Here is a 15,143-nt window from a genome sequence, read left to right as displayed (position 1 = left end):
TAAACTTACGTGGTTTTGTTGCCTGGCGTAAAAAACAACATGTGAAAAGAGGCGTACAAATGACTAGCGAAAAGGCTAAAATGCGTTCCCATAACTATTCTGATGCCTCCCATGAGATCAGACTGGAACATTACATCAAAAAGCTTTTTAATTACAGTGACAACAGTACTTCAGTTAGTTAATTCCTACCATCTAATCTGACTTCTTTATCATGTAAACACGCCAAGCTCGACCGACACAAGATATCACACGTCTGGTTATCACTTCTTCCTCGACCTAAAAGGAAGAATTTCATGGAGATCCATTCACGAGTTTCTGAGATATCCTGCAGACTGAAGAGACTTAACATGCATGAAAACATCACACCTCCTTGATAGAGGTAATAAAAGCTACAAGATACGGCAGCAGTCATAATGAGCCACACCCAGCTGAAGCAGATATCTGATAAGAACTTTTATTGTATTTGAGCCGATGTTTCAGCCTGTAAAGTTGTATAATCAGGTGTGTGTGAGACATAAAAGCAGTGAATGGAAGATCAGTGAGTGACGAGGTGTAAATATTTGAGGGCTGCAGTCAAACACAAATCCCAGACGGAGGCGAGCGTTTTCTCACAAGCCAACCACAGTGTGTTTTATTGGGTGCTTCAGTAATACAAGTGCACAACAAACCACTCTGCAATTGCAGAGGTGGCGGGTAGCCAGTAAATATACAAGTCCTGCCTCTTTCACAGGCAGACCTATACTTTTGTGGTCTGCCTCAAAAGCCGTTGAAAAAATACATACAGTACAAACAAAATCAGAGGAAGTTAAAAAGCATGAAGGATCCATTGACGCAAACCTTCCTGTTCCATGCAGATAACATATTGATGACAAATACAAAAAAACAAAAACAAAGGAAAACAAAGTAAAAGCATAATAATATTCTGCATGTTTGTTCCAGGTGCCACTAAGAAAATGAGAATACATACTGTATAGCTGGAGGACAATGCGTATGATATTTATAATATTCTGTGTTTTGTTTTTTCTCCAATACAATACTTCCAACATTCAGATATTGGAAAATAAAAATCCCAATCTACTCTTTGTATAAAAAAGAAGCTTTCAAGTCAACAAGGAACAAAAGGACATTTTTTTGTCTTGTTTGATTTTTTTTTTTTTTTTTTTACACAGAAAAGGTAGATAAAATGTTGAGGTGGAGGAGGAAGAGGAGGAGGAGGAGGAGGGTGATAGGAGGGCAGGTATACCGTTGCACTTAGTGAGTGTGCTTTGACAGACTAAGGGTGAGAGAGAGAGAGGTAGAGAGAGGTACAGTGAAGGGTGAGGGAGGTAAAGGAGGAGATGGCTGCTGGCCTATGTGGCGTATCTCTTCGTCCATTGTTTGGCTATTCTGTCATGCTCTGTTCTGTTGGTCAGGTACTGTGTGGCGATGCTTCCCACCAGAGGGTCGGCTGAAAGGCACAAAGACAGAGAGAGGATATTTAAATCATTAATCTATCACCTCGGCTGCTGGGCAGGAATCACAAACTATGTTTCTAAACATTTTTATCCTCTCGGGTCCAGATTATGTAAACTTTTGTGCAAGAGAAGATGAATTATCAAATATTCCGTAGGATGTATTGGAACATGCCAATAAGCAGTATTTATGGTTATATACTGTATATATATTATACAATCTAATTTTTTTTGCAGATCAGATCATTGAAAAAATGAAAAAAGTTTGCAAAAAGTCAAGGCTTGTAAAGGCGGAAAACCCAATATCCTATAGGATGTCAATGCAATTTGATGTGTTTGTAATTTTGACAATTTCGTATGCATTCATCTCTTGTTAATAAAGTTGGATTTATACACACGTCTAATAATTATTTTGCGATTCATGATACCTTAATAAATGAAGGTTGATCGCCGCCATGTCCCTTCAGTCTTCCCCCATCCAACTTATTCAGACTTCTACCATATTTGATTGAATCACGTCAGGCTAAGTGTTGTGTGTTGTTCGTAATTAACTGTTTGATTTGTTTATTGACACAATAACTGTTTTGAAACAGTTATTGTGTCAATAAACTGGCCAACGTGCCCAAAATGAAAAGTTGTTTTGTCATCGTGTGAGCCGTACTCGTCAGAATGTTTACATGTTTTTTCACCAAGGCAGTCAAACCTGGAAATGTTTCTTATATGCAAATCTCTGTTTCGTTCTACTTTTTGTTGACACAGTGTTTACTGTATGATACCAAAATGTCAGTTTTGTCTAGCTGGATGTGTATCGCACGAAGCTTTTTAGATTCCCATTTCAACAGCAGTTCAAAGTTTACCGGGAGAAGTCAATACTGTATACACAGAAACAGGATATGCACATTTGTGTTTACAGTAAATGTATTTGTGTAGCGATGCGTTACATGTATTATAGTATTAACAGAAAATTCACCTTTGAGCTTTCATGTAAAGACATATACAGTGAACAGAACATTTGCCACAAAATGACATCAATGCCAAAAAAACAAACCCTGCAACAATGAAAAAAGCTGTCGTAGTTCAGTAAAAACCAACAAACTGTACCTCCCCACAGTACGTAACACCATGTCAAAGATATTTATGCCATTTTACATGTATGTCTGATAGATTTTGATAACTGAAAGGATAATTTTGCATGTGACGGCTCAAACGATGAAGGAGTGTTTGATCAGCAAGACGTGCAAGTGGTTGTTGTGCAAACTGTAGACAGTTGTACTGACTCTTTGCACACGTGCTAAAACATGGGCAATTTGCTTGAATGAATGAGAAACAAGACACAATTCTCCCATATTTCTCCCAATTTATGGCAAATTTTCACACTTTTTTCCCCCTTTTTGTTATCTTATCCTGTTTCTGGAACTGAACAGTGTGTATAATCCCCTACTGTTTCCACCCGGACGACAATGGAGCTACACCAACTGCTGTTTCCCGGCGGAAGAGAGCAGTCTATGCTCGCGACACAGTGCAGTTTGGTGCTCATGTTTAAGCTGCGCTCGCCACAGCGTGCAGCGCCCAAAGTCGGGCTTTGCTCGACGCAGCAAAAAGCCATTGTTGTGCGGCGTAAGGTCTCAAGGTTGGCAAGTATGCATATTGCCCGTCTCATGTATCCCCTGATTGTTTTCCTTTGAGAAGAATTACTTTATATGTACAGTTACCATTTGCAAATTCATGCAGTTTATAAATGGCAATTTCTATTAAGTATATACATTCAAAAAAACAAACAAAACTATGGCCAAAATTGACAAATGCTGTCTTACATTTTGCCCTCCACACTAACCATGACGGATATAAATGCAATCAAATTTCATTCCAGATCTTAAGCCATCTACCGGACTCATGTTGGTTCCAAACTATAAAGAGTTTTTCCTGCGGGACAGATGCAGCATTCATTTTATTATGGTGTGGTGACCTTCAAGTAGACTTGATTACACTGTCTGAAATTCAGCTGTATCATTAACCAGTTAATCATATTAAAAGCTAAGACAGCCCCTCCAGGAGCAGCAAAGACTGAAGAGAGATTTGTGGAAAGGCGGTAAAATGACAATAAAACCATCCTGGTTAGTTAATTCCCTGTACTTCCTTTATGCTCACATATTTTACATCATATTTAACTCAAAATTGCTACAAAATGGCCATCTTACATCTTTTATGTAAGACCACTGACCCAATTATTCCTTCACCAGATCTTGAAGTTTCCAGCCTGTACTTATGCACGACATTTTGTTCTCAAGCTAAAAAAGTAAATGACAAATCATCAGTATTGTTATTTTTTTAGTATCTTAAATGATAATATTAGTGTTTCATTAAACAGTTATTCTCCTCTGCCAGCAGCTCCTCTCTGCTGCGGAAATGTGGTTTTATTATTTACAACTTCAGGTCAGCGACTGAGCCAAAGATCTGTCAGGGTTAGACGGCATTGAGAACCAATGAAGGTTTGAATTGCTCATGGCTTACAGTACTTAATACGCCGTTAACAGTCTGGAACCTTTTGGCCTTGAGTAAAAACACACATTACACAGAACAACTAGTGTCAGTTACATCTTACTGAGGTGGATAAAGAGATCTACTAACATTACAAAAAGCATTAAACAAACGTCACAAGGCCGTGCTGTAGAGATGCTGGTCTTACCTGGGTTACAGTCTGTGAGCAGGGAGCAGATGGACAGCAGCACCTTGGAGATGGTGAGCGCGGGACTCCAGTTGTCCTTCAGGATGTCCAGACAGATCACCCCCTGACTGTTGATGTTGCAGTGATAGATCCTCGTACGAAAAGTTACCTGCAGACACAAAAATACTACAGTTTAGACATTTAGAAGTTTACCAACCGAATGTTCTCACTTTTCCGAATACAGGAAAATAGGACTTTATAACAAGGACAATGGTGGTGCAAAGAAATGTCAACAACTTATAGGAACTGTGTGAATAGGAAATCCAGATGACAATATTAGAATTTATAATTATCATTGTTTACTCAGCGCTTTCCTGGAACTGTTACCTTTAGAAGTGCTATTGATAACATTGATAACATTCAGCCACTAGATGTCGCATTCTCCCTCCTCCGTTCCATTGCATTCACTTCACAACAAGTCGTTGCCAGGCACTTATTAATCTCTAATTCAATCTCCATTTATCAGTTTTTTCCACACTAACTGATGACCCAGAGATACGTTTTCACTAATGGCTCACAAGCCTTGTTAGAAGTGGAAACCAAATGTCAGATGTCTTCCACAGAGATAAACAACATTTTTAAAATGATTAATTCACAATAATAAAAAAAATATCTATAAGCCAATAAACACACAAAAAATAACCAGGAAACAACTAAAATAAAAGGATGTTGCCATTTTAACACAATTAATTTGCTGATATTCTTTCTCAGAGAAATTTACAATAAACGGAATAATGAAATAGGTTTTAATTAATCCCAAAACTGCCACCACCAACAGTCGGTGCTCTACAGATGTACAGCAACATTCCTGTTACACTAGTATGACCACAGAGACCTGCGGAGAGTTAAGATATGCTAAAATTTCAAATACCACGTAAGCAGTAGATGAAGTAAAGAAAGACAATTTGGTGTGCAGTGTGTAGTGGGCAACCTCCGGTTGTGAAAAGTGAAGCCAATGGGGAAGTGCCTTAAACTTGCATCCTTTCTAACAGCCAGCAGGGGGCGACTCCTCTGGTTGCAAAAAGAACTCTGATTGTATAGAAGTCTATAGGATGAGCCTACTTCTCACTTGATTTATTACCTCAGTAAACATTGTAAACAAGAGTTTATGGTCTCAATCGCTAGTTTCAAGTCTAACCGTAGACTATAAAGTCTTGGCTACCTTGTGATTGACAGGTCACTACCACGGCATTGTCCTCTCTGGGAGTTGTCCATGTGTTCGTCTTACAACTTCAACCCTTTCACAGTGCGTTTTCAGTTCATGAAAGTTAATTGTAACATTCTGGTCGCCTAAAAATGTCTTATTCAGCATTCGGTCGTACCCTACACCCTCTCTTGTCACTTCTGGTTAAAAAAAACAAACAAGATTGTGACGGCCAAAATGCTGAACTCAAAGCTTCAAAACGGCAGTCCACAAACCAATGGGTGACGTCACGGTGACTACGTCCACTTCTTATATACAGTCTATGGCAATGTTCCAGGTTGAGAAGCTTGTTGTAACTGGGAGTAATAACAGGTGAGACATGGAGGACAGTTAAAGGCTGCTGTGGGCCTTTCACCTCCTTTTTCTCTTTTATTCACATTATGTATCATCATCAGTACCAGTTTAATGGCCCCACTCAATTGCTTCACTGAGGGCCATTTAACACCATTTGACATTGTTGCTGGATGTGCATGTCGCCACAAATATACAATGAGTGTATTCTATTGCAGTCAGTGAAACTTGTATTATTATGGTTTTTGTTGTCTGGCTTGAAAAATAGGATTTCCTCTATCTAGTATCCCCCAATTCTCATGATATTTTAATACATCAGACCAACAGAGGGCAGCATGGTGTCAAATCAAACAACACAACAACACCTTTGTTGCCACATTGAATATTGGACCCCAGCACCATCACAGTAAACAGCCTCCCCAAACCACACAGCTTCAAACAGTAACCCATAACCTATAGACTAATGTTACCTTGATTTATGCTGAAACTGAAACACCCTCAACAACCAACCTACCACTGATTATGTATGTCTGTCTCTGCTCAGATGTGAGCTTGACATCTGCTTGGTTTTCTGACACTTGACACCACTGCGCGCCCCCACTGCTCCAATCACCAACATCTGGCCCTCCTGACCCTCCAGAGGAAACCTCTAATGAGCCTTGGCATTCCCAAAAATCACACAGGGGCAGGACGTTATAAATAACCAACCCCTCCACCTCCTCTGCAGACACAGAGCTCCTCTCCTGGCCTGAGTTCAGAAACAGAAACACATCCACCTGGAGAACTTGTCAGCTCTTGTTTTTCTTTTAGAGTCTTGAGATTTTAAAAAAGCGAGTCGGATTCTGGGTCCAAAACTCCCAAGCATGAGGTCTGAGTTGCATTCAGCAACTGAGCTCCACTGGAGTGTTTTCTATAGTGAGGGAGTGTATGGCAGCCACAGGCCGAAGGTTTTGGTGTGTGTGTGTGTGTGAGGGGGGTTTGGCTGCAGATCACAGTGTGTGTCGGAGGGGTAGGAGGTTTTGGAAGGGGCGGAAACACTCAAGTCCCTCTGGCAACAGAAAGCTGGGCCGGAGCCTGTGGATTTGTTTGAGTCTGCTGTCAAACACAGAGCTGGTGGTTACACAGCACAAAGAGCGAGGAAGAGGGAGAGAAGAGGGCGAGCGAGCGGGGGTGTCTATGACAGAAAGAGGGGAGAGAAAATGAAGGCCGAGGGAAAGGGTAATAGGGTGCACTGCAAACTAAACGGAGACCGGCCCTGACAGTCTGCGGGTTCAATAACGACGTTCATTCAACATCCTGAAAGTACTCTGCAGACAACGTCATATCCGGGTGTTAGTGGGGTTTTTCTCCAAAAAAAAAAAAGGGAAAGGGGCTCTGTACGATTTGTGAACAGGTTTATGAACCTGTAAACAAACAAAACGAAAGACCCTGTGTCATAACTTCATCTTCCAGTTTGCAAACTGAAATACAGTCCGTGGCTGGAAGCTAATCCAGTAAACATAGAGTATGAGGAAGAGTAAACCCTGGACAGGTTGCCAGTCTGTCACAGAGCTACTACAGAAAAACATGCCCTATATAATGTAAGCTAATGAGAGTCTGCTCTGATAACCCTAATACTCATGGGAAAGCAGACACACTGTGCACATATATAAAGAATATGTGTTATTTTGTAGTTACAGCAACCCTTCCTCAAAACTATGAATAAAAGTTCAAGGTGGCCAGAGACGTGACTCCAAATTAATACTTTTACGCTTCTCTGTATCTGCTGGTGGAGCTTCACACCCGGCTTCAAACCCCTTCCGTGTGGAGTTTGCATGTTCTCCCCGTGTTAGCGTGGGTTTTCTCCGGGTTCTTGCAGGTTAGGTTAATTGTTGACTCTAAATTGCCTGTAGGTGTGGATGTGAGCGTGAATGGTTGTCTGTCTGGATGTGTCAGCCCTGTGATAGTCTGGCGGTTACAGATAATGGATGGATGTATCTGCTGGTAATGACAGTCCACATGGCCATATGTAACCGTAAATTACTCCGCACAAAACATATTCAATATAAAAGTGACTCTGTGTCTCTGATGGAAGAAAATGTGTGGTCATACACAGCGTGTATCACAATCTCTTAACTATTCCAGATCATTAAATGACCCAGATATATTCTGCACACTTTTCCAGACTCTGCGCAAGGATCTTTATCAGCTTACTCAAACATCCAGATATTTCAGCTATATGTACTGGCTGCTGACCTTGGGGGGTTTGAATGGGTAGTCTGGCGTGAAGGCGATGTCCAGGAAGAAGACGCCTCCCTCGTACACGGAGCCCGGGGGTCCCAGGATGGTTGACCTCCACTCGTAGATGTTGTCTCCTTTGGGGCCGGCGCTAGAAAAATTGAAACAAAAGACGCGTTAATATGTTAATGAGCAGAGCGCATTGGACTCGACAGCCTGGTGCTCAAACTGCCAGCGGGCTGACAGAGATTTGGGGGAAAGAGCAGCTCAGGCGGTAAATGCTACCTTCTGACAAGTTAATAATGGAGATTTGGGGAACGGCGAAGCCGTGGAGGTTTGAGGGTTTTTAGTTCACGGCTATTTTAGTAGGATTTAGATTATCTTTCAACATTTTGATTAGAAGATTAGATTACCTGCTATTGGGAGTTGCTGAAGCACACACACACACACACACACCACACTGACACACACCAGTGAACCAGTTCAAACATGTAACGATTGAAAGAAAGTCTTTTTACACAGAAAGAAAAGAGATATTCACAGGCCAAACGGTGCAAAAATGATTTCATATTGGAGTCAGTCTTCATTCATGAGATGAGTATTTATGCTGAAGTGGAGGCTGAAGGTCACATCTGTTGTATAGGCCCAGTAATTAATGCCATTTCCATATTAGGGGCTCCATCCCCCCCCCTCCCTGTTGTTTGTGTGTAAGACCCTGAGCTGGCACAGAGCCAGGAAGAGACCGGGACAATGTCCAGATCACAAAGCCCGGGACAATGAACAATCCCTCCGATTTCATGTAATTACCTGGGATGGTGTTTAACGCCAACCTTTAGCTTGCTGGCAGCTTACAAATGCGCGCATGCAAACTGCCCGACACACACACAGGGTTTCACTGGAGGCTGTTGCATTACTGTTCACTTTTATTCAGACATAAACCAATAATCTCAGACAGAGATTTCCTGTGTAATAACCTCAAACAGCAAACTGTTAAAAGCAGCATCTGGCTCCAAGCGTGCCCTTGGAAAACAGATCGTTCTCCATAAATAGAAATAAGACATTTCCTTCCTCCTGCAGTATCAACACAAGCAAATTTCCACTAATCTACTTTGCCACTCTTTTTTCACACACTGCCCCTCTCTTAAGCCTTCTTTAATTAGCCAATTATGATTACTTCTCCTCTGGGGAATTACTTCAAAATGCACTGTCGATAAGGACGTCGCCAATCTGGACTCCTGTTGTTTTAGGCACAAAGAAAATCTTTTTTGTCAGAGTGAAAATAAAATAAAAACAAAGACTGTAAAGGGACCATGCTGGGCATTGTTGGTGTATAAGAAGGGGACACATACAGAGTACTTGTCTATGGTAAACCCAATACTTATTGGTACTGCAGTAAGTGATTACTTCCACCATACACATTAGGGATGTAACGATTCATCTTCGACATCGATGTATCGATTTATATCGACAGGTCCTCGACAAGTTGTCCTTCACGGGGGACGTATCTCGACCTAAAATCAATTTGCTAAGTAAATAATCTATCGCATCGATTCTAAGAATTTGCACCTTGTTTTTAAGCACAACAAACGATGTATAGATGTTTTTTTTTTAGCACTTTTAATAGTACAGAAATGTTAAACGTTACTCCGGTTCACTCTCTCCGTGTATGACGTCGTCGACGCCAATCTCAGAAAGACGAAAACAAAACAAAGCATGGCTGATGGCGGGGAAGAGCCAGACGAGCGAGAGATTTTTCAAGCCGAGTTTTGGGGTCCAGCGTGTGGAAACATTTTGGCTTTTTCAAAAAGGGAGATGTCCTTGATAAATCGCCCGCTGTTTGCAGGATATGCAAAGGCCAGATAAAATACAACGGCAACACGACCAATCTTTCCACGCACCTACTGAGACGCCAGTATTATTGCTCTACCGTTTATATTGAAAATGAGAACATAAGCAGGTGGTTAAACCACTGTTCATTCGACCTGAAGAGAAGTTGGTTGCATTTTATTTTTTCATAAATGTTATTGCTCTACCTTTTGCTTTGAACATGAAAACAGAAGCAGCAGTTTAAACCACTGTTCATTTAACTTGAATAGAAGTTGGTTTATTTTATTTTTTGTTAAATATTGCACCGCCTTGTATCTTGAGAACTGAATCAGTAGGTCCTGAAATTGCACTTTTTATTATTTTCAAATAAAAGGTGTATGTATTTGCCATTAATCTTTGCGTTTACTTGTTTATACCCATAAATAATTCATCCCTGATTCCCATACAAGAAAAGCTTTGAGGAATCCTGACCTGCACTGTCCAGTATCCAGCTATTTATTCACACTGATTGAATTTTTGTAAAAAAAAATTACTATCAATTTCAAGTCATTGAGTCATATCATATCGTATCGCTCTAGGGGAGCCAAATATCATCCTTTAATCGTATCGGAACCATAGAAAGTGATACGTATCGTAGTAAAAACGTATCGTTACACCCCTAATACACGCGGTGGGTGCTTGCTGTACAAGCTGTCAAATAAGGTGTTAAAGAACATGTTCGCATCACACAATGCTGGTTTCATTTGTTTTGGCAGGCCCCAAACGATGCTACCTCTATATGACCAGGTTTTGTTTCTCTTCCAAACAAACAGACAGACAGAGAGCGCTATCTGAACCAACCACAGGAAATGACCTCAAAATACAAGGATTTATAGGCACACAGAGACAGATGTTGACATGTGATAGCCAGCAGTTACTTGTGCTTGGAAAGCCTGTCATAACAATGTAAAGTGAGGGCGAACCGCAGTACGAACTGGTGGTCATATTTAGCTGCTCCTACATTCTTCTGTTGTGTTATTTAACAGGAGTTAAATTGGAGCAGAGGGATTCAATATTTCCATCATGCCTTGGCTGGAACTGAATGAGTTTTGACACAAGATGTCAGGTTGCCAAAATAAATGTCTTTTCAATAAATGACCTACTTGAAGGGCTGTCCTCGACCGAAGAATTCAAACATGTCACAGGAGTTTGACTAATTGATTAATCTGTCCAGTCGTTTCTTCAGTATTTATTGTCCCTCTGCAGATGAATACAAATGGAGCTCTTTAGATCTGGCGCCTATCAAAGAGCCACAGATGTGACTAATTTTCATGTGATTACAAATAAACAAATCTGAATAAAAAGCACATGAAAAACAACTTGATTCTTTAGAGACTGAGATCCCAAAGGTCAATTAAAGCGGCAGTAGGCAGAATGTTTTTGGCATCATTGGGCAAAAATCCATAATAACCTTTCAGCATATTGTAATTCAAGTGTTCTGAGAAATAACTGGATTTCTGCACCTCCTCATGGCTCTGTTTTCAGGCTTTAAAAAAACCCTTGCCCGTGACGGGAGACTTTGGTCAACCACAGGTCATTTCAGAGAGAGAGCGTTCTTATTGGCTGTTCATTCAACGGAGGCAGCTGTCAATCAATCGCAAACTCCGATCAAAACGGTCAAACTAGGCCACGCTGATCAAATATTAATCAATATTCTGTTACTGTAATGCCTATTTCTCTCCTCAAATGTTTTCAGAAACATCTTGTTATGTACTGTTTAGCTGTGAAATGAGAAAGTTTGCTCCGGCTGGTGGGCGATGCTTGGTATTTCCTCAACTGATCTCAACATGGCAGCCTTCCATTGCTCCTAAAGTACCGTTATTGTAGTAAGGATGACCTCTAAGCGAGGTGAACGGCGTTACAACGGTTTTGCACTCGGTGGCTCACATTACTGCAGTCCTGGAAAGGCAGGAGTGAGCGGAGGGTTACTCAGTTGGTTGCAATCCGCAACTACATCACTAGATGCCGCCTAATCCTACACACTGTACTATTAAGACATCAGTATGCTTAAAAAAACAAGCACACGCTCACTGCAGGCATTGATCGACCAGGTATGTGGAGGTGAGAAAGTAGGCAGGGGTTAAACTTCTCTCTCAAGCTCTTTTTTTCATTCTTCACAAAATCACTTCTGGCATTTTTGTATCCACAAATAAGTGCCACACTGTGAATGCCTTAGAGGAAAGATTGTCAAAAAGTCTGCACCTTTATCTCCATATTTAAATGAGCCGTTAAGATCAGCTAACACTTCAGATGTGGTCGGGCGACGCGTTGCACAAACCAGTTCATTTCAAGAAAATCCTGTTTGGCTTGTAATTAGGCAGCGTGATCGTGACTGATAGAAATATCAACTGAACTTGTTATGATCCCTCCCCAACTCTCCAAACATTACCTTCTACATTTCCTGCTGTTGACAGAACCACATAGACAGCTTATTTTCCTTGCTCAAGGCAATCTCCCCTCTGCGCTTACACTTCTGAGCCACACACACCTCAAGGTAACACTTCCATTACTGCTAGACTATTCAAAAGCTTCACCTGACACCATGTTGAAAGAGACAGCCGACTTCTCCATTTCCAAACATCTCCAATAGAAGCAGATGCTCACTTCCTTTGGAGGCTGATGAGTTTGTAGCCGTGATAATAACTTAGACATGATGGAAAGATAGAGATGAGCGGGCATGGCAGAGGTCCTCGCTCAGCAGCGAGATTGCTGTAGGGGATCTGACAACCACACAAGGGCTGTGGATAAAGGCTAAGTCAATAGCTGAATGTGCATGCCACCGCTGGCTGTTGCTTGGAGACCTCCTCCCCCCACCGGCTCGGGCGTTCCTGCGGCGCTTTGTTGCAGCTGGTTGAGGGCCAGCTCATTCAGGATCTGACAGTCTCTCGCTTGGCCATTCGTTTTGGGAGAGGTGAGCGGCGTGGACATCGCAAGAAGCTCGAGTTGAGTCAATCTGCAGATTCGTCAGTTAGATCCCATTCGCCGGGCTTTAATTAATGCACGCTTAATGACAGGAGTTAAATAGCCGCTGATTCCTTGACCCCGGTTAATAGCCGTGCAGAATATTACGCTCTGCAACTGACATATTAAATTCACAGTAATCATTGGGTAATCGAGTCATTATATGAATTTTAATTCTGCAAGAGCAACTTCAACATCTCTTCAGGGTTCTGTGTTGTCATGCACGGCTGCAAAGTCCTCATTGAAAAAAAATCAGTCAATGTGAAGTCAATGGAGGCGTTAAGAAGAACAAACACACGATAATCTAACACAAAGCCCTGAAACTGAGAGCGACAGTCAGATAAATATCCGTGTCACTCCTGTCTTTTTTTCTCTCTCTACGGAAAAACAATCTTCTCTTCAAGCAGACAGATCTAAATACATGACGTTAACTGGTGTAACAGTGCTTCTTATGGGCTTTGTTGGAGGCTGCACTAATACCAACCTCTGTGTAAGTAGGAGTACGTCTGCAGTGCACTGTCAGCCAAATGCCTTGATTCAGTGAGTATTTGGGTCATTTGTTTCAGGGGTCTGGGATACATTAGGGTGCGGGTGTCCGTGAGAGTCTTGCCACTGCCCTGTCCTCAGAGATTACACTCATGTAGGAACCCACTTTGACAGCTGGGCTGCTTCTTCCACGACGGAGCACAAAAATAGTGTTTAACCACAGATTCACACTGATCTCTTTCTTTAATGTTTTTTCCTTAGAGTTCATCTTCTTTTTTTGGGATTATTCTTATTCTAATAGAAATATCTAGAGATGCACCAATTACAATTTTCTTGGCAGATTTCCATTTTTTAAAAGTCTGACCTGCTGATTCAGATTTGGGTTTTTCTACTTTCTTTCACCACTGTCCTGGAACCGTCACGAGAAATGATTTTCAACCGTTTTGAACTCAGTGTAAACAAAATATCTAAATGTGTCTATATGTATAAAAACACAATTCAAATGATTAGGAAATAAATGATTGCATTTTTATTTAAATATTTGCTTTGATTAAAACAAATCTTGGCATTAGTAGTTTAATTGTATGTTATAAGCTGCTTAGAGCTAGTGTTAGGAAGTTAAGCAGGTCATATTTCTCTCTCTAATATCCATTTCATATTGCTGCAAAAACATATCCTTCAAACAACTGCATCTATTCAAGTTTTTTGCCAAAAAATACATTTTACAAGGTTATATTTGAACACATCATAATAGCGTTGCAATCGATCTTCGCCCAATACTCTTGTTTTACTGAGTAGAACTTTAACGTGTCATAATGCAAGTCAATGCGCCCTCCCTAAACGTTAGCTCTTTCGCTCTGTGCTGTCAGCAGACGAGGCGGTCACTGTGATTGCTCTGAGCAGCATCATGGGAATGAATTACAATATAATAAGTTTCTGATTAAGTTAGTTGTTCCAAATGTTTCTAAGGTTGTTCCTCCACAGCTTATTTTGGACTTGCAGTTGTGACAAATTGCAATTTTCTTTCTATGTGTTCTTCACTCACACAAAAGAAATTCCACAACGGGCTACATGGTTCTATTGGCTGCCAATCGATGGTGCATCCCTAGAAACAACAGCCCAGATCCTTCGCTAAATGTAGCATCAGCACCAGCTTGTATTGTCACCAGGATTCAGTCATAAAGTAGCGTTTGTTTGTGGAACCAGTGAGGGAGCGAGTATCTGCATCCCACGCTGACCTTGCTCAGTGCTTCACCTCAACAAACACTCATCAGTGCACACAAGGCTGAGGAAGATTGGACACTTTGAAACCCAAAGACTGCACTGAGACAGCTTTCAGAGAAGAAGGATTAATAAAACAGTTAGTTCTTTTTCAAATATAAAGAAACACTTTAACACGGACCTACTTCGCCATTTTTTTTTTACCTTTCATTCTCAGTTCCTGAAGACTATCCAAGCTGTGCCCCATAATCACAGACAGCAGTAATAATTTCCATATATATTGAATGACCTTTCCGCCTCACGATACAGTGTGCTATGTGAGACCAGGATGCCCATTTAATCATCCACATTGCCTTATTTCATCGACAGGGCAATCTGCAGATTGGTGCCAATGCAAAAGATAACCGTTATCTTGCGCCATGAGAGCTGAGCTAATCTCCGCAAAATCGCTAACCTATCTTGTCACCCAGAGCCAATTCCCCACAGACTCCAGGGCTCGGGTTAAGTTGATGAAAGAGATGTAGTCATGAGATAGGCCTGTGCCACTCACAGGTGAATTCATCGACTGTGATCATATTTACAGGGAGGAAAAAAAAGATTGAGAAGAGAACATTGTTAAACTACTGTACATCTTCGATCCAAACTTATTTAGTTTTGGGAATCCAGAGCACCAGAGCAGATTGCAATGACACACCAGAATAAACTAAGATCAAAGACAAAA

The 15,143-nt window shown here is 41.2% G+C and overlaps 1 protein-coding gene across 1 annotated transcript in view; it reads right to left on the bottom strand.

Moving 5' to 3' along the window:
• Nucleotides 1–603: 603 nt before the first annotated feature.
• LOC119497463 (ubiquitin-conjugating enzyme E2 E2) overlaps nucleotides 604–15,143 on the bottom strand; it is a 30,543-nt gene continuing 16,003 nt past the window's right edge. The window contains exons 4-6 of the mRNA XM_037785606.1: nucleotides 7,907–8,039; nucleotides 4,138–4,285; nucleotides 604–1,447 (exon numbers count right to left, since the gene is read on the bottom strand). Coding sequence (XP_037641534.1) covers nucleotides 1,350–1,447; nucleotides 4,138–4,285; nucleotides 7,907–8,039 — 379 coding nt within the window. The 3' untranslated portion in view covers nucleotides 604–1,349. The remainder of the gene's footprint in view (nucleotides 1,448–4,137; nucleotides 4,286–7,906; nucleotides 8,040–15,143) is intronic.

Source organism: Sebastes umbrosus, chromosome 11, assembly GCF_015220745.1.
Source record: "Sebastes umbrosus isolate fSebUmb1 chromosome 11, fSebUmb1.pri, whole genome shotgun sequence".
NCBI lineage: Eukaryota > Metazoa > Chordata > Actinopteri > Perciformes > Sebastidae > Sebastes > Sebastes umbrosus.
Note: the sequence above shows the minus strand (reverse complement) of the source record. Positions and strands in the feature narration are given on the sequence as shown.